General features: G+C 50.0%; 1 protein-coding gene across 1 annotated transcript in view; it reads right to left on the bottom strand.

Moving 5' to 3' along the window:
• LOC141162683 (uncharacterized) overlaps positions 1–20876 on the bottom strand; it is a 44827-nt gene that overhangs the window by 9251 nt on the left and 14700 nt on the right. The window contains exons 3-10 of the mRNA XM_073649039.1: positions 19300–19337; positions 17547–17601; positions 17395–17456; positions 6087–6220; positions 4971–5067; positions 4839–4905; positions 3265–3331; positions 3055–3157 (exon numbers count right to left, since the gene is read on the bottom strand). Of these exons, the coding sequence (XP_073505140.1) occupies positions 3055–3157; positions 3265–3331; positions 4839–4905; positions 4971–5067; positions 6087–6220; positions 17395–17456; positions 17547–17601; positions 19300–19337 (623 nt within the window). The remainder of the gene's footprint in view (positions 1–3054; positions 3158–3264; positions 3332–4838; positions 4906–4970; positions 5068–6086; positions 6221–17394; positions 17457–17546; positions 17602–19299; positions 19338–20876) is intronic.

Raw genomic sequence — 20876 nt, 5'->3', positions numbered from 1 at the left:
CAGTGGACGGGTGATCCCTACAGCTCACACAGTGGACGGGGGATCCCTACAGCTCACACAGTGGACGGGGGATCCCTACAGCTCACACAGTGGACGGGTGATCCCTACAGCTCACAGAATGGACAGGTGATACCTACAGCTCACACAGTGGACGGGTGATCCCTACAGCTGACACAGTGGACGGGTGATCCCTACAGCTGACACAGTGGACGGGTGATCCCTACAGCTGACACAGTGGATGGGTGATCACTTCAGCTCATACAGTGGACGGGCGATCCCTACAGCTCACACAGTGCACGGGCGATCCCTACACCTCACACAGTGCACGGGCGATCCCTACATCTCACACAGTGGATGGTGATCCCTACAGCTCACAGAATGGACGGGTGATCCCTACAGTTCATATAGAGGACAAGTGATCCCTACAGCTCACACAGTGAACGGGTGATCCCTACAGGTTACACAGTGCACGGGTGATCCGTACAGCTCACACAGTGCACGGGTGATACCTACATCTCACACAGTAGATGGTGATCCCTACAGCTCACAGAATGGACGGGTGATCCCTACAGCTCCTACAGTGGACAAGTGATCCCTACAGCTCACGCAGTGAACGGGTGATCCCTACAGCTCATAGAGTGGACAAGTGAGCCCTACAGCTCACAGAATGGACGGGTGATCCCTACAGCTCACACAGTGGATGGGTGATCCCTACAGCTCTCACAGTGGACGGGCGATCTCTACAGCTCTCACAGTGGACGGGCGATCCCTACAGCTCTCACAGTGGACGGGCGATCCCTACAGCTCACACAGTGGACGGGCGATCCCTACAGCTCTCACAGTGGACGGGCGATCCCTACAGCTCACACAGTGGACGGGTGATCCGTTCAGCTCACACAGTGGACGGGTGATCCCTACAGCTTATACAGTGGACGGGTGATCCCTACAGCTCATACAGTGGACGGGTGATCCCTACAGCTCATACAGTGGACGGGTGATCCCTACAGCTCATACAGTGGACGGGTGATCCCTACAGCTCATACAGTGGACGGGTGATTCCCTACAGCTCACACAGTGGACGGGTGATCCCTACAGCTCATACAGTAGACGGGTGATCACTTCAGCTCACACAGTGGACAAGTGATCCTTTCAGCTCACACAGTGGATGGCTGATCCCTACAGCTCACACAGTGGACGGGCGATCCCTACAGCTCAAAGAATGGACGGGCGATCCCTACAGCTCTCACAGTGGACGGGCGATCCCTACAGCTCACACAGTGGACGGGTGATCCCTACAACTCACCCAGTGGACTGACGATCCCTACAGCTCACACAGTGCATGGGTGATCCCTACAGTTCACAGAATGGACGGGTGATCCCTACAGCTCACACAGTGGACGGGTGATCCCTACAGCTAACACAGTGGACGGGTGATCCCTACAGCTTATACAGTGGACAGGTGATCCCTACAGCTCACACAGTGGACGGGTGATCACTATAGCTCACACAGTAGATGGGTGATCCCTACAGATCACACAGTGGACGGGTGATCCCTACAGCTCACACAGTGCACGGGTGATCCCTACAGCTCACACAGTGCACGGGTGATCCCTGCAGATCATACAGTGGATGGTGATCCCTACAGCTCACACAGTGGACGGGTGATCCCTACAGCTCACACAGTGGACAGGTGATCCCTACAGCTCACACAGTGGACGGGTGATCACTTCAGCTCATACAGTGGACGGGTGATCCATACAGCTCACACAGTGGATGGGTGATCCCTACAGCTCACACAGTGGATGGGTGATCCCTACAGCTCACACAGTGGATGGGTGATCTCAACAGCTCACACAGTGGACGGGTGATCCCTACAGTTCACACAGTGGATGGGTGATCCCTACAGCTCACACAGTGGATGGGTGATCTCAACAGCTCACACAGTGGACGGGTGATTCCTACAGCTCACACAGTGGACGGGTGATCCCTACAGCTCATACAGTGGACGGGTAATCACTTCAGCTCATACAGTGGATGGGTGATCTCAACAGCTCACACAGTGGACGTGTGATCCCTACAGCTCACACAGTGGACGGGTGATCCCTACAGCTCACACAGTGGATAGGTGATCCCTACGGCTCATACAGTGGACGGGTGATCCCTACAGCTCACACAGTGCACGGGTGATCACTTCAGCTCATACAGTGGACGGGTGATCCCTACAGCTCACATAGTGGATGGGTAATCTCTACAGCTCACACAGTGGATGGGTGATCCCTACAGCTCACACAGTGGACGGGTTATCCCTACAACTCACACAGTGGACGGGTGATCCCTCCAACTCACACAGTGGATGGGTGATCCCTACAGCTCACACAGTGGACGGTGATCTCTACAACTCACACAGTGGATGGGTGATCCCTTCAGCTCACACAGTGGACGGTGATCTCTACAGCTCACACAGTGGACGGGTGATCCTTACAGCTCACACAGTGGACGGGTGATCCCTACAGCTCACACAGTGGACGGGTGATCCCTACAGCTCACACAGTGGACGGGTGATCCCTACAGCTCACACAGTGGACGGGTGATCCCTACAGCTCACACAGTGGACTTGTGATCCCTACAGCTCACACAGTGCACGGGTGATCCCTACAGCTCACACAGTGCACTGGTGATCTCTACAGCTCACACAGTGGACCGGTGATCCCTACAGCTCACACAGTGGACGGGTGATCCCTACAGCTCGCACAGTGCACGGGTGATCCCTACAGCTCACACAGTGCACGGGTGATCCCTACAACTCACACAGTGCACGGGTGATCCCTACAGCTCACACAGTGGACAGGTGATCCCTACAGCTCACACAGTGGACGGGTGATCCCTACAGCTCACACAGTGGACGGGTGATCCCTACAGCTCACACAGTGGACGGGTGATCCCTACAGATGACACAGTAGAATTGCAGGTCTGGGAATCTGTGACCTTCAGTTGTCAGATGACCCCCTGAGCTGTGTGATCTACTGGGGGCCCCGGATCTCTCCCTGCACCCACCTTGTACCCGCAGGTGCGGTCCTGGGCCCAGCGCAGGAAGACGCCTCTTTTCGAACCTCCATAACGACGGAAAAAGGAGCCGGAATCTTCAGTCAAATTCTCCCTGAGTAAGTAAGAAAGATCAGAATCAGCCCACCATGGCGGCCACGTAACGATGCACTGCCTGACGATGGGGGTGATAGTTCACGTGTGCAGAGTTGGGTCACTCACGTGGCTTTTGACTGGTTTAATAGGGTTTCCAGGCTTCCTCTTCTCTCTCTGCGAGATGCTGTGGCTTCTGATAATCGAGATACATGTAAATATCAGTTATGGGACAAATACTCTCATCATTCAACAGAAATGTCATAAACGTCAAGGAGCAATCTATAAAACCATCTCGAGAGGGGATGTGTCACCATCATATTGAGCATAGAAGCATGGCTTCATTATCAATTGTAAATGGAGAAAGGGCTAACACTCTAACACTACATCGGACCCCTATTAGTTCTGTGACCTCCTGCTGTGAACAGGTAATTGAAGTGGGTTATCTGATGGAGAGCAGACAAAGTCTGTACAAGAGGTTGGAGGATAAACTTTTCTCCCTGTGTGGATAACTGTTCCAATCTTCAAAAGTGACACAGGCCAATGATATCAGACACTCCAGTACAGGATTCCAATAATGACTATTGTTTTTTTTGTGAGAGGCGCAGGTCCTATAGTTATGGGAGACATATTTTCAACATCATGGCCCCGGTACAAATGCAATGCATATACTTGCATTGTGGGGCAGTGCGCTAATCAGCCCAGAATTAATATTAGACAGATGGACAAAGTTGTATATGCCACAGCTCCTATCTATCGAACGCTAAAAATCATGATAGGAAATATGGCATTAATATCTCCCGCCTTGGACCTCCGGGGGGGCAGATATCCTCAATACCAGGAATCTCACAATTTTTAGTACCTGAGCAGCATCTCATCTATCAGCCCCCATCTGAGGTCACCAAAGAGAGGTATGTGGGAGCGGCTGGTCCCTGCTAAAAGGAGATCCTGAATTTTTGTCATTGTTCAGTGCTGGGAGATACAGCTCGCTATAGTTCTGCACCATTTTCCCAATCAGAGCGCTCCCCTGCGCTAAGGTCTGCATCATTCCAGTGACATCGGGTTTAGTACTTTTTCTTTTATGCTATGTAATAGTATATATTGTATTGTTTTGTTCCCATTTTGTACATTTTTATAAACACTGCCTATCTTTCTGGATTAAATATATAAAATGTAATAACTCTGTTCCTCTTGCTCTGTAAATCGCACCCCTGAAGTCTTATGCTACCTGTAGCGGGTGTCCAATCCGCCTGTGTAAACGATTGGCGGTGGCAGCTAACTTTGTTCTGTGGTTATTGTGGAGCTTGGCAGTGACAGGACCAAAGTATATATATATGCCCATGTGTTGGTTTCGGATGTGTATATACTATACGCTCACTGGGAAGAGCACAATAACCGGCCTATTAGCGAAAACAGCCGCGGCCTCATCCATCAATCGTCAGTCAATTGTGTGATTGTCATGACAAATTGGTGGCAGTGGTGGGATCCCCCAGCTTTTCTCTGACATACAGTTAATGCTAGGATTCATGAACTAAATTGTGAGGGGGTGAAAGGAGGAGAGGACGGTTGGAGCATCTTGGTGGCTCTCCCATGACACATCTTATGGAGGAGGGAGAAGAAACAATCACTGTCTACAGACACAGAAGAGACCTTCACTGAGAGACCTCTGAGGTTCATGGATTTCTAATGGGGGCAAATGTCACCTGAGTCCTGGGCGCGGGCACTGCTGGGAGGCACGCTCATCAGGCTGCTGGACTTTAGGATAGGGTCCTGCAAATAGAGAAGAGTAAGTGGAGAAGTGACGGCCACACATAGGATGTGAGGGCTCAACCTACTCGCATGGAGGACAGGATGACTCCGCGAGGAAGGCTGCGGTATCCCTGCAGAGCACCATTCACAGTCGGGGTCTCTGACCAATCCACAGAGTCAGATCTAGATGGAAAGACCACAGTTAATCCTCAGCATTCATCCCCATCAGTTCTCAATGTACACCCCACTTGTCCTCTTATATCCCCTATATAAAGGTACTCTTCACTGTTCCGGTGTGTGACCCACCATCCCCTAGACTTAGAGGGATCCACCACCACCCAGTGCACCTCATACGGATCCACCAACACCCTGAGCCATGTACCACCTCAGAGGGATCCACCATCACCCTGAGCCATCTACCACCTAAGAAGGATCCACCACCACCAAAAGCCATGTACTACCTCAGAGGGATGCACCATCACCCTGAGCCATGTACCACCTCAGAGGGATCCACCATCACCCAAAGACATGTACCACCTCAGAGGGATGCACCATCACCCTGAGCCATGTACCACCTCAGAGGGATCCACCTTCACCCAGAGCCATGTACCATCTAAGAAGGATCCACCACCACAAAAAGCCATGTACTACCTCAGAGAGATCCACCACCCAGAGCCACGTACCACCTCTGATTGATCCACCATCACTCGTAGCAATGTACCTCCTCAGAGGGATCCACACCCAGGGTCAAGTTACCACCTCAAAGGCATACACTGCCATCCAGATCCATGTACCACCTCAGAGAGATCCACCACCATCCAGAGCCATGTACCATCTCAGAGGGATCCACCACACAGAGCCATGTACCACCCCAGAGGGATCCACCATCACTCATAGTCATAGTAACCACCTCAGAGGGATCCACCACCACCCAGAGCCATGCACCACCTCAGAGGGATCCACCACCCAGAGCCATGTTAACACCTCAGAGAGATCCACCACCCAGAGCCATGTTACCACCTCAGAGGGATCCACCATCAAAACCCAGAGTCATTTTATCACCTCAGAGGGATCTACCACCAAAACCTAGAGTCATATTATCACCTCAGAGGGATCACCATCAAAACCCAGAGACATGTTACCAACTCAGAGGGATACACCATCAAGAATTAACTTGGACTCTGGTCTCAGGTGCCACTCACCCCTTGCTTCTCAGTCTCTGGTTCTCTCGCTCACATATCTCCAGTTTCTCTTGGGTCTCCTCTCTAAACCTTTCGGCTACAGAGACGGCCGTTCGGAGATCTGACTGCAGCAGGTTGAGATCCTGCACTTCACCCTGTGAACAAGACACAAAGGAAGTCACAGAAAGACAAAGGAGATGGATGTCCCCAGGACAGGATGCAGGTGGAGTGGAGAAAGACAAGATTCGGGTGAGACACATGAGGCAGAGATACATGAGGTGGAGACACACGAAGGGCAGCGTAGATAAAAGAAGTGGAGATACACGAGGGGCGGCATAGATAAAAGAAGTGGAGATACACGAGGGGCAGCGTAGATAAAAGAAGTGGAGATACACGAGGGGCAGCGTAGATACAAGTAGTGGAGATACACGAGGGGCAGCATAGATACAAGAAGTGGAGATACACGAGGGGCAGCATAGATACAAGAAGTGGAGATACACGAGGGGCAGCGTAGATACAAGAAGTGGAGATACACGAGGGGCAGCGTAGATACAAGAAGTGGAGATACACAAGGGACAGCATAGATACAAGAAGTGGAGATATACGAGGGGCAGCGTAGATACAAGAAGTGGAGATACACGAGGGGCAGCGTAGATACAAGAAGTGGAGATATACGAGGGGCAGCGTAGATACAAGAAGTGGAGATACACGAGGGGCAGCGTAGATACAAGAAGTGGAGATACACGAGGGGCAGCGTAGATACAAGAAGTGGAGATACACGAGGGGCAGCGTAGATACAAGAGGTGGAGATACACGAGGATCAGCGTAGATAGAAGAAGTGGAGATACACGAGGGGCAGCGTAGATACAAGAAGTGGAGATACACGAGGGGCAGCGTAGATACAAGAAGTGGAGATACACGAGGGGCAACGTAGATACAAGAAGTGAAGATACACGAGGGGCAGTGTAGATACAAGAAGTGGAGATACACGAGAGGCAGCGTAGATACAAGAAGTGGAGATACACGAGGGGCAACGTAGATACAAGAAGTGAAGATACAAGAGGGGCAGTGTAGATACAAGAAGTGGAGATACACGAGGGGCAACGTAGATACAAGAAGTGAAGATACACGAGGGGCAGTGTAGATACAAGAAGTGGAGATACACGAGAGGCAGCGTAGATACAAGAAGTGGAGATACACGAGGGGCAACGTAGATACAAGAAGTGAAGATACACGAGGGGCAGTGTAGATACAAGAAGTGGAGATACACGAGAGGCAGCGTAGATACAAGAAGTGGAGATACACGAGGGGCAAAGTAGATACAAGAAGTGAAGATACACGAGGGGCAGAGTAGATACAAGAAGTGGAGATACACGAGGGGCAGCGTAGATACAAGAAGTGGAGATACACGAGGGAAAGCGTAGATACAAGAAGTGGAGATACACGAGGGGCAGCGTAGATACAAGAAGCGGAGATACACGAGGGGCAGCGTAGATACAAGAAGCGGAGATACACGAGGGGCAGCGTAGATACAAGAAGTGGAGATACACGAGGGGCAGCGTAGATACAAGAAGTGGAGATACACGAGGGGCAACGTAGATACAAGAAGTGGAGATACACGAGGGAAAGCGTAGATACAAGAAGTGGAGATACACAGGGGGCAGCGTAGATACAAGAAGTGGAGATACACGAGGGGCAACGTAGATACAAGAAGTGAAGATACACGAGGGGCAGTGTAGATACAAGAAATGGAGATACACGAGGGGCAGAGTAGATACAAGAAGTGGAGATACACGAGGGAAAGCGTAGATACAAGAAGTGGAGATACACAGGGGGCAGCGTAGATACAAGAAGCGGAGATACACGAGGGGCAGCGTAGATACAAGAAGTGGAGATACACGAGGGAAAGCGTAGATACAAGAAGTGGAGATACACAGGGGGCAGCGTAGATACAAGAAGCGGAGATACACGAGGGGCAGCGTAGATACAAGAAGTGGAGATACACGAGGGAAAGCGTAGATACAAGAAGTGGAGATACAGGAGGGGCAGCGTAGATACAAGAAGCGGAGATACACGAGGGGCAGCGTAGATACAAGAAGTGGAGATACACGAGGGAAAGCGTAGATACAAGAAGTGGAGATACACAGGGGGCAGCGTAGATACAAGAAGCGGAGATACACGAGGGGCAGCGTAGATACAAGAAGTGGAGATACACGAGGGAAAGCGTAGATACAAGAAGTGGAGATACAGGAGGGGCAGCGTAGATACAAGAAGCGGAGATACACGAGGGGCAGCGTAGATAGAAGAAGTGGAGATACACGAGGGAAAGCGTAGATACAAGAAGTGGAGATACACGAGGGGCAGCGTAGATACAAGAAGTGGAGATACACGAGGGGCAACGTAGATACAAGAAGTGAAGATACACGAGGATCAGCGTAGATACAAGAAGTGGAGATACACGAGAGGCAGCGTAGATACAAGAAGTGGAGATACACGAGAGGCAGCGTAGATACAAGAAGTGGAGATACACGAGAGGCAGCGTAGATACAAGAAGTGGAGATACACGAGGGGCAGCGTAGATACAAGAAGTGGAGATACACGAGGGGCAGCGTAGATACAAGAAGTGGAGATACACGAGGGGCAGCATAGATACAAGAAGTGGAGATACACGAGGGGCAACGTAGATACAAGAAGTGAAGATACACGAGGGGCAGTGTAGATACAAGAAGTGGAGATACACGAGAGGCAGCGTAGATACAAGAAGTGGAGATACACGAGGGGCAACGTAGATACAAGAAGTGAAGATACACGAGGGGCAGCGTAGATACAAGAAGTGGAGATACACGAGGGGCAGCGTAGATACAAGAAGTGGAGATACACGAAGGGCAGCGTAGATACAAGAAGTGGAGATACATGAGGGGCAGCGTAGATACAAGAAGTGGAGATACACGAGGGGCAGCGTAGATACAAGAAGTGGAGATACATGAGGGGGTGCGTAGATACAAGAAGTGGAGATACACGAGGGGCGGCGTAGATACAAGAAGTGGAGATACACGAGGGGCAGCGTAGATACAAGAAGTGGAGATACACGAGGGGCAGCGTAGATACAAGAAGTGGAGATACACGAGGGGCAGCGTAGATACAAGAAGTGGAGATACACGAGGGGCAGCGTAGATACAAGAAGTGGAGATACACGAGGGGCAGCGTAGATACAAGAAGTGGAGATATACGAGGGGCAGCGTAGATACAAGAAGTGGAGATACACGAGGGGCAGCGTAGATACAAGAAGTGGAGATACACGAGGGGCAGCGTAGATACAAGAAGAGGAGATACATGAGGGGCAGCGTAGATACAAGAAGTGGAGATACACGAGGATCAGCGTAGATACAAGAAGTTGGGATACAAGAAGTGGAGATACACGAGGGGCAACGTAGATACAAGAAGTGGAGATACACGAGGGGCAACGTAAATACAAGAAGTGGAGATACACGAGGGGCAGCGTAGATACAAGAAGTGGAGATACACGAAGGGCAGCGTAGATACAAGAAGTGGAGATACATGAGGGGCAGCGTAGATACAAGAAGTGGAGATACACGAGGGGCAGCGTAGATACAAGAAGTGGAGATACATGAGGGGGTGCGTAGATACAAGAAGTAGAGATACACGAGGGGCGGCGTAGATACAAGAAGTGGAGATACACGAGGGGCAGCGTAGATACAAGAAGTGGAGATACACGAGGGGCAGCGTATATACAAGAAGTGGAGATACACGAGGGGAAGCGTAGATACAAGAAGTGGAGATACACGAGGGGCAGCGTAGATACAAGAAGTGGAGATATACGAGGGGCAGCGTAGATACAAGAAGTGGAGATACACGAGGGGCAGCGTAGATACAAGAAGTGGAGATACACGAGGGGCAGCGTAGATACAAGAAGTGGAGATACACGAGGGGCAGCGTAGATACAAGAAGTGGAGATACACGAGGGGCAGCGTAGATACAAGGAGTGGAGATACACGAGGGGAAGCGTAGATACAAGAAGTGGAGATACACGAGGGGAAGCGTAGATACAAGAAGTGGAGATACACGAGGGGCAGCGTAGATACAAGAGGTGGAGATACACGAGGGGCAGCGTAGATACAAGAAGTGGAGATACACGAGGGGCAGCGTAGATACAAGAAGTGGAGATACACGAGGGGCAGTGTAGATACAAGAAGTGGAGATACACGAGGATCAGCGTAGATACAAGAAGTGGAGATACAAGAAGTGGAGATACACGAGGGGCAGCGTAGATACAAGAGGTGGAGATACACGAGGGGCAGCGTAGATACAAGAAGTGGAGATACACGAGGGGCAGCGTAGATACAAGAAGTGGAGATACACGAGGGGCAGTGTAGATACAAGAAGTGGAGATACACGAGGGGAAGCGTAGATACAAGAAGTGGAGATACACAAGGGGAAGCGTAGATACAAGAAGTGGAGATACACGAGGGGCAGCGTAGATACAAGAGGTGGAGATACACGAGGGGCAGCGTAGATACAAGAAGTGGAGATACACGAGGGGCAGCGTAGATACAAGAAGTGGAGATACACGAGGGGCAGCGTAGATACAAGAAGTGGAGATACACGAGGGGCAGCGTAGATACAAGAAGTGGAGATACACGAGGGGCAGCGTAGATACAAGAAGTGGAGATACACGAGGGGCAGCATAGATACAAGAAGTGGAGATACACGAGGGGCAGAGTAGATACAAGAAGTGGAGATATACGAGGGGCAGCGTAGATACAAGAAGTGGAGATACACGAGGGGCAGCGTAGATACAAGAAGTGGAGATGCACGAGGGGCAGCGTAGATACAAGAAGTGGAGATACATGAGGGGCAGCGTAGATACAAGAAGTGGAGATACACGAGGGGCAGCGTAGATACAAGAAGTGGAGATACACGAGGGGCTTCGTAGATACAAGAAGTGGAGATACACGAGGGGCGGCGTAGATACAAGAAGTGGAGATACACGAGGGGCAGCGTAGATACAAGAAGTGGAGATATACGAGGGGCAGCGTAGATACAAGAAGTGGAGATATACGAGGGGCAGCGTAGATACAAGAAGTGGAGATACACGAGGGGCAGCGTAGATACAAGAAGTGGAGATACACGAGGGGCGGCGTAGATACAAGAAGTGGAGATACACGAGGGGCAGCGTAGATACAAGAAGTGGAGATACACGAGGGGCAGCGTAGATACAAGAAGTGGAGATATACGAGGGGCAGCGTAGATACAAGAAGTGGAGATACACGAGGAGCAGCGTAGATACAAGAAGTGGAGATACACGAGGGGCAGCGTAGATACAAGAAGTGGAGATATATGAGGGGCAGCGTAGATACAAGAAGTGGAGATACACGAGGGGCAGCGTAGATACAAGAAGTGGAGATACACGAGGGTCAGCGTAGATACAAGAAGTGAAGATACACGAAGGGCAGTGTAGATACAAGAAGTGGAGATACACGAGGGGCAGCGTAGATACAAGAGGTGGAGATACACGAGGGGCAACGAAGATACAAGAAGTGGAGATACACGAGGGGCAGCGTAGATACAAGAAGTGGAGATACACGAGGGGCAGCGTAGATACGAGAACTGGAGATACACGAGGTGCAGCGTAGATACGAGAAGTGGAGATACACGAGGGGCAGCGTAGATACAAGAGGTGGAGATACACGAGGGGCAGCGTGGATACAAGAAGTGGAGATACACGATGGGGCAGCGTAGATACAAGAAGTGGAGATACACGAAGGGCAGCGTAGATACAAGAAGTGGAGATACATGAGGGGCAGCGTAGATACAAGAAGTGGAGATACACGAGGGGCAGCGTAGATACAAGAAGTGGAGATACACGAGGGGCAGCGTAGATACAAGAAGTGGAGATACACGAGGGGCAGCGTAGATACAAGAAGTGGAGATACACGAGGGGCAGCGTAGATACAAGAAGTGGAGATACACGAGGGGCAGCATAGATACAAGAAGTGGAGATACACGAGGGGCAGAGTAGATACAAGAAGTGGAGATACACGAGGGGCAGCGTAGATACAAGAAGTGGAGATACACGAGGGGCAGCGTAGATACAAGAAGTGGAGATGCACGAAGGGCAGCGTAGATACAAGAAGTGGAGATACATGAGGGGCAGCGTAGATACAAGAAGTGGAGATACACGAGGGGCAGCGTAGATACAAGAAGTGGAGATACACGAGGGGCTTCGTAGATACAAGAAGTGGAGATACACGAGGGGCGGCGTAGATACACGAGGGGCGGCGTAGATACAAGAAGTGGAGATACACGAGGGGCAGCGTAGATACAAGAAGTGGAGATACACGAGGGGCAGCGTAGATACAAGAAGTGGAGATATACGAGGGGCAGCGTAGATACAAGAAGTGGAGATACACGAGGAGCAGCGTAGATACAAGAAGTGGAGATACACGAGGGGCAGCGTAGATACAAGAAGTGGAGATATATGAGGGGCAGCGTAGATACAAGAAGTGGAGATACACGAGGGGCAGCGTAGATACAAGAAGTGGAGATACACGAGGGTCAGCGTAGATACAAGAAGTGAAGATACACGAAGGGCAGTGTAGATACAAGAAGTGGAGATACACGAGGGGCAGCGTAGATACAAGAGGTGGAGATACACGAGGGGCAACGAAGATACAAGAAGTGGAGATACACGAGGGGCAGCGTAGATACAAGAAGTGGAGATACACGAGGGGCAGCGTAGATACGAGAACTGGAGATACACGAGGTGCAGCGTAGATACGAGAAGTGGAGATACACGAGGGGCAGCGTAGATACAAGAGGTGGAGATACACGAGGGGCAGCGTGGATACAAGAAGTGGAGATACACGATGGGGCAGCGTAGATACAAGAAGTGGAGATACACGAAGGGCAGCGTAGATACAAGAAGTGGAGATACATGAGGGGCAGCGTAGATACAAGAAGTGGAGATACACGAGGGGCAACGTAGATACAAGAAGTGGAGATACACGAGGGGGTGCGTAGATACAAGAAGTGGAGATACACGAGGGGCAGCGTAGATACAAGAAGTGGAGATACACGAGGGGGTGCGTAGATACAAGAAGTGGAGATACACGAGGGGCGGCGTAGATACAAGAAGTGGAGATACACGAGGGGCGGCGTAGATACAAGAAGTGGAGATACACGAGGGGCAGCGTAGATACAAGAAGTGGAGATACACGAGGGGCAGCGTAGATACAAGAAGTGGAGATACACGAGGGGCTGCGTAGATACAAGAAGTGGAGATACACGAGGGGCAGCGTAGATACAAGAAGTGGAGATATACGAGGGGCAGCGTAGATACAAGAAGTGGAGATACACGAGGGGCAGCGTAGATACAAGAAGTAGAGATACACGAGGGGCAGCGTAGATACAAGAAGTGGAGATACACGAGGGACAGCGTAGATACAAGAAGAGGAGATACATGAGGGGCAGCGTAGATACAAGAAGTGGAGATACACGAGGGGCAGCGTAGATACAAGAAGTGGAGATACACGAGGGGCAGCGTAGATACAAGAAGTGGAGATACACGAGGATCAGCGTAGATACAAGAAGTGGAGATACAAGAAGTGGAGATACACGAGGGGCAGCGTAGATACAAGAAGTGGAGATACACGAGGGGAAGCGTAGATACAAGAAGTGGAGATACACGAGGGGAAGCGTAGATACAAGAAGTGGAGATACACGAGGGGCAGCGTAGATACAAGAGGTGGAGATACACGAGGGGCAGCGTAGATACAAGAAGTGGAGATACACGAGGGGCAGCGTAGATACAAGAAGTGGAGATACACGAGGGGCAGCGTAGATACAAGAAGTGGAGATACACGAGGGGCAGCGTAGATACAAGAAGTGGAGATACACGAGGGGCAGCGTAGATACAAGAAGTGGAGATACACGAGGGGCAGAGTAGATACAAGAAGTGGAGATACACGAGGGGCAGCGTAGATACAAGAAGTGGAGATACACGAGGGGCAGCGTAGATACAAGAAGTGGAGATACACGAGGGGCAGCATAGATTCAAGAAGTGGAGATACACGAGGGGCAGCATAGATACAAGAAGTGGAGATACAAGAAGTGGAGATACACGAGGGGCAGCGTAGATACAAGAAGTGGAGATACAAGAAGTGGAGATACACGAGGGGCAGCGTAGATACAGGAGGTGGAGATACATGAGGGGCAGCGTAGATACAAGAAGTGGAGATACATGAGGGGCAGCGTAGATACAAGAAGTGGAGATACACGAGAGGCAGCGTAGATACAAGAAGTGTAGATACAGAAGGGGCAGCGTAGATACAAGAAGTGGAGATACAGAAGGGGCAGCGTAGATACAAGAAGTGGAGATACACGAGGAGCAGCGTAGATACAAGAAGTGGAGATACACGAGGGGCAGCGTAGGTACAAGAAGTGGAGATACACGAGGAGCAGCGTAGATACAAGAAGTGTAGATACAGAAGGGGCAGCGTAGATACAAGAAGTGGAGATACAGAAGGGGCAGCGTAGATACAAGAAGTGGAGATACACGAGGAGCAGCGTAGATACAAGAAGTGGAGATACACGAGGGGCAGCGTAGATACAAGAAGTGGAGATACACAAGGGGCAGCGTAGATACAAGAAGTGGAGATACAAGAAGTGGAGATACACGAGGGGCAGCGTAGATACAGGAGGTGGAGATACATGAGGGGCAGCGTAGATACAAGAAGTGGAGATACACGAGGGGCAGCGTAGATACAAGAAGTGGAGAAACACGAGGGGCAGCGTAGATACAAGAAGTGTAGATACAGAAGAGGCAGCGTAGATACTAGAAGTGGAGATACAGAAGGGGCAGCGTAGATACAAGAAGTGGAGATACACGAGGGGCAGCGTAGATACAAGAAGTGGAGATACACGAGGAGCAGCGTAGATACAAGAAGTGGAGATACACGAGGGGAAGCGTAGATACACGAGGGGCAGCGTAGATACAAGAAGTGGAGATACACGAGGGGAAGCGTAGATACAAGAAGTGGAGATACACGAGGGGCAGCGTAGATACAAGAAGTGAAGATACACGAGGGGCAGTGTAGATACAAGAAGTGAAGATACACGAGGGGCAGCGTAGATACAAGAAGTGGAGATACACGAGGGGCAGCGTAGATACAAGAAGTGGAGATACACGAGGGGCAGTGTAGATACAAGAAGTGGAGATACACGAGGGGCAGCGTAGATACAAGAAGTGGAGATACACGAGGGGCAGCGTAGATACAAGAAGTGGAGATACACGAGGGGCAGAGTAGATACAAGAAGTGGAGATACACAAGGGGCAGCGTAGATACAAGAAGTGGAGATACACGAGGGGCAGCGTAGATACAAGAAGTAGAGATACACGAGGGGCAGCGTAGATACAATTAGTGGAGATACACGAGGGGCAACGAAGATACAAGAAGTGGAGATACACGAGGGGCAGCGTAGATACAAGAGGTGGAGATACACGAGGGGCAACGTAGATACAAGAAGTGGAGATACACGAGGGGCAGCGTAGATACAAGAGGTGGAGATACACGAGGGGCAGCGTAGATACAATTAGTGGAGATACACGAGGGGCAGCGTAGATACAAGAAGTGGAAATACACGAGGGGCAACGAAGATACAGGAGGTGGAGATACACGAGGGGCAGCGTAGATACAAGAAGTGGAGATACACGAGGGGCAGAGTAGATACAAGAAGTGGAGATACACGAGGATCAGCGTAGATACAAGAAGTGGAGATACACGAGGGGCAGCGTAGATACAAGAAGTGGAGATACACGAGGGGCAGCGTAGATACAAGAAGTGGAGATACACGAGGGGCAACGAAGATACAAGAAGTGGAGATACACGAGGGGCAGCGTAGATTCAAGAAGAGGAAATACACGAGGGGCGGCGTAGATACAAGAAGTGGAGATACACGAGGGGCGGCGTAGATACAAGAAGTGGAGATACACGAGGGGCAGCGTAGATACAAGAAGTGGAGATACACGAGGGGCAGCGTAGATACAAGAAGTGGAGAGATATGGGGGGCAACGAAGATACAGGAGGTGGAGATACACAAGGGGCAGCGTAGATACAAGAAGTTGAGATACACGAGGGGCAGCGTAGATACAAGAGGTGTAGATACACGAGGGGCAGCGTAGATACAAGAGGTGTAGATACACGAGGGGCAGCGTAGATACAAGAAGTGGAGATACACGAGGGGCGGCGTAGATACAAGAAGTGGAGATACACGAGGGGCAGCGTAGATACAAGAAGAGGAGATACACGAGGGGCAGCGTAGATACAAGAAGTGGAGATACACGAGGGGCAGTGTAGATACAAGAAGTGGAGATACATGAGGGGCAGCGTAGATACAAGAAGTGGAGATACACGAGGGGCAGCGTAGATACAAGAAGTTGAGATACACAAGGGGCAGCGTAGATACAAGAGGTGTAGATACACGAGGGGCAGCGTAGATACAAGAGGTGTAGATACACGAGGGGCAGCGTAGATACAAGAAGTGGAGATACACGAGGGGCGGCGTAGATACAAGAAGTGGAGATACACGAGGGGCAGCGTAGATACAAGAAGAGGAGATACACGAGGGGCAGCGTAGATACAAGAAGTGGAGATACACGAGGGGCAGCGTAGATACAAGAAGTGGAGATACACGAGGGGCAGCGTAGATACAAGAAGTGGAGATACACGAGGGGCAGCGTAGATACAAGAAGTGGAGATACATGAGGGGCAGCGTAGATACAAGAAGTGGAGATACACGAGGGGCAGCGTAGATACAAGAAGTGGAGATACACGAGGGGCAGAGTAGATACAAGAAGTGGAGATACACGAGGGGCAGCGTAGATACAAGAAGTGGAGATACACGAGGGGCAGCGTAGATACAAGAAGTGGAGATACACGAGGGGCAGCGTAGATACAAGAAGTGGAGATACACGAGGGGCAGCGTAGATACAAGAAGTGGAGATACATGAGGGGCAGCGTAGATACAAGAAGTGGAGATACACGAGGGGCAGCGTAGATACAAGAAGTGGAGATACACGAGGGGCAGCGTAGATACAAGAAGTGGAGATACACGAGGGGCAGCGTAGATACAAGAAGTGGAGATACACGAGGGGCAACGTAGATACAGGAGGTGGAGATACAGGAGGTGGAGATACATGAGGTAGAGATACATGGGGGGCAACAGATACTATAGGTGGAGATACACGAGGGGCGGCCTAAATACATGAGGTGGAGACACACGAGGCGGAGGTACACGAGGTTAGTCTCACCTGTAGTTCGATGATTCTCTCTGTTAGCTTCACGTTTTCTTTCTCTATCTGGTACACACGATCTATGAGGGGCAGAGGAGCACAGAGGATGGGAGCCGTGCTGCAGAGCATCTCACTGGTATTTATGGCAGGACATTACATCTGGTACCTACCCCGCAGACGTTCTCTCTCTATCCTCTCCTCAGATTCCAATACTCTCATGTGATCCTGTCAGTGAGAAATCAGTCATTATTGTGGGATCCTGGAGGGGCCACACACATTCCCATCTTATCCGCTGACTGCAGGAGGCGCTCTACACACTGTCAACTTCTACATTGTCTCACCACCTGGTGGAAAACTTACCACATGACGGCCGTCTCCACCCATGTCTCACCTCTCAGCACAAGTCGGTCCTCTCAGAATACGCCTGTTGTCTCACCACACGTCTGTCATTTCACCACACAATGATGCTCTCACCACAAACTGGCAGTCTCACCACACCGAGCCTCTTACCATTTGCCAGTCGTCTAACCATCAATGGACTGTCTCACCACGTGTCTGTCGTTTCACCACACACCGATCCTCTCACTATATGCCGGTCATCTCACCACACATCTGTCATTTCACTACACTATGGTCCTCTCACCACAGTCATCCTCTCTCCATATGCTAGTAGTCACACCATCATTGCGCTGTCTCACCACACACCACCTGTCTTTCTACACGATGGTCCTCTCACCACATACCATCTCACCACGTCAATCCTCAGCCCACTGATGGTGAGACAACCAGCATATGGAGAGTCTCACCACACATCTGTCACTTCACTACACCATGGTCCTCTCACCAGACGCTGGTCATCTCTCCAGACTGATCCTCTCACCACATACTCGTCGTCTGACCACACCGATCCTCTTACTGTACGCCGGTCATATCATCTTTAATGGACTGTCTCACTACACTTCAGCCATGTCACCACATATCGATCCTCTCACCACACACTGGCCATCTCACACTGTGCAGCTCCTTTCACCACATGACAGTCATCTCACCATTAATGAGCCATCTTGCCACAGGAAAGTTCTGTCATCATACGCTTGTCACCAATGATGGGCTGTCTCACCACACGCTGGTCATCTCACTACATGTCAGCTGTCACACCACACGTTGGCAATCTCATCACATGCTGGTCATCTCATCACAATTCAATCTTCTCACCATTAATTGTCCATCTCACCCCACCTCTCACTAAACTTTGGCCGTCTCATCACACACTGGTTATCTTACCACACCCTGGTCCTCTCACCATTAATTGGTTGTCTCATCACTCTTCGATTCTCTCACCATAAGCTGGAAGTCTCTCCACATTACAGCAGTCCCAACATATGCTGGTCATCTCACCATTAATGAGCTGTTTCACCACCTATCCACCGTCTCACCACACAATAGTACTCTCACCATGTGCCGGTTGTCTTACTACACGTCTGTCCTTTTACCATACGACTGTGCTCTCACCACATGCCTGTCATCTTACCACATGCTGTTCGTCTCACCATTAATAGACCATCTCACCATGCTCTGGCCTTTCACCATTAATAGGCTGTCTAAGCACGCTAGTCCACATGCTGGTCTTCTCATCACATGTTGGCCATCACATCAAGCACCTGCCATCTCATCACATGTTGGCCGTCACATCATGCACCAGTCATCCCATCACATGTTGGCTGTCACATCATGCACCGGTCGTGTCACCACGTGCCAGTCGTCTCATCACATGTTGAACGTCACATCACACACCAATTGTCTCATCACGCGCCGGTCGTCTTATCACGCGCCGGTCGTCTCATCATGCGCCGGTCGTCTCATCACGCACCAGTCGTCTCACCACATTCCAGCCTTTTCAAGCCCAAAGGATTCAACACACACCTGAATGTCCGTGGGCTTCGGGTTCTCCATTCCTGAACCTGGAATACAGAGAGTGCTCAGGAGGTCGGCAGGATGATATTCAGGGGTGATTCAAAAAAGACAGGGCACAGTTATAGCCTCGGTAACAATGGCCGAAAGACATAACACAAATGTATCACCATGAAGAGACGCACAATATGTCCACGCTTTATCTATACAATACTGTTTAAGATTACAGCATGGGAGGTCACGCAGATCCCCCCGCTGTTATCTTTTTGTCACGAACAGCTCTCTGCAGACAATTACGTGATTGACAGATGATTAACAGAGGAGGCCGCAGGCTGTTTCCACTAATAGGCCGGTTATTGGGAAACTAACAGTGAGCGTATGGTATATACAGCTCTTATTCCAACCCATGGAATATGTGTATATATACCCCCGGTATGGTCACTGCTAACTCCACGATAACCCAAGATTACTCAATTCCACCACCAGTCGTCAGGCTATCTGGACGCCTGATTTCTGGTAGCGTATGGCTTCGGGGCGCGGTTTACAGAACAAAAGGAAAAGAACTATAACATTTTAGATTTAATCCAGAGAGATAGGCAGTGTTTATAAAAAATATACAAAAGATTTTACAAAGGGGACAGAACAATACGGCATATACAGTTACATAAAATAAAACAGGATTAACAAAAGAACTTACTACGCCGATCCCGGAGATTATTGAATTTAGAGAAGGAGAGCATTTCAATTGGAGACGTTCAGTGAATGGGATTCATGCATATTACGAAGTGTATCTCTCTACTGCAGTGTTTCTCAACTCCAGTCCTCAGGACCCCCCAACATGCCATGTTTTCAGGATTTCCTTAGTATTGCACAGGTGATGGAATTATTATCAAGGCATCAAAAAATGCCCCAGGTTCTCTCACCTGTTCAATACTAAGGAGATTCTGAAAACCTGATCTGTTGTGGGGTCCTGAGGACTGGAGTTGAGAAACACTGCTCTACTGGAACACAGATCATAATTTACCTTGACCTTTTATCAGCACCTAAGTTACATCCATACATCTCCCCTTGATGACCTCACGTGGGCCATATTGTGGGATGTTTTCAGCCCTTCAGGATTTTATGAAATTCCCAACTTATGAGGTATCTTCACTCCTGATGATCGCAGATGTTTGAGATCAGCACTATATTTTTTATTGGAATTTTACCTTTCCATAGATAGTAAACATGGCATGGCTGGTGTCAGTTATCTTACTACTATTGATTTGGGGCTTATAGGCAGGTGTTACAGTTCTGAGAAAATATGCATGTTCTTCCCCGATTAGCCCTGAAGCTGAAAATGTATGTCCCATCAATATCGGATCTATACAAACCCCGATATTCATAACGTTCCATCGATTCACTAGTGGCTAACAAAGATGTTTTGATGAAGTGAAGCTCATCCTGGAGGAACAATAGCTATCTCTAACAGGTGTTAGATATTCGCTTCCCGTCCTTTCAGCACTAAAGAGGTCTTTCCTGTCCAATCTATAAATCTCAGTCTTGATTCCACTGTGTCAGTGATGCATTATCTCAGGTAGATTCAACGA

The sequence above is a fragment of the Phyllobates terribilis genome, unplaced genomic scaffold (genome assembly GCF_046119375.1).
Source record: "Phyllobates terribilis strain yellow unplaced genomic scaffold, ASM4611937v1 Scaffold_9__5_contigs__length_417890890, whole genome shotgun sequence".
Lineage (NCBI taxonomy): Eukaryota > Metazoa > Chordata > Amphibia > Anura > Dendrobatidae > Phyllobates > Phyllobates terribilis.
The sequence above is the reverse complement of the archived record's forward strand: the minus strand, read 5'-3'. Positions and strand labels throughout refer to the sequence as shown.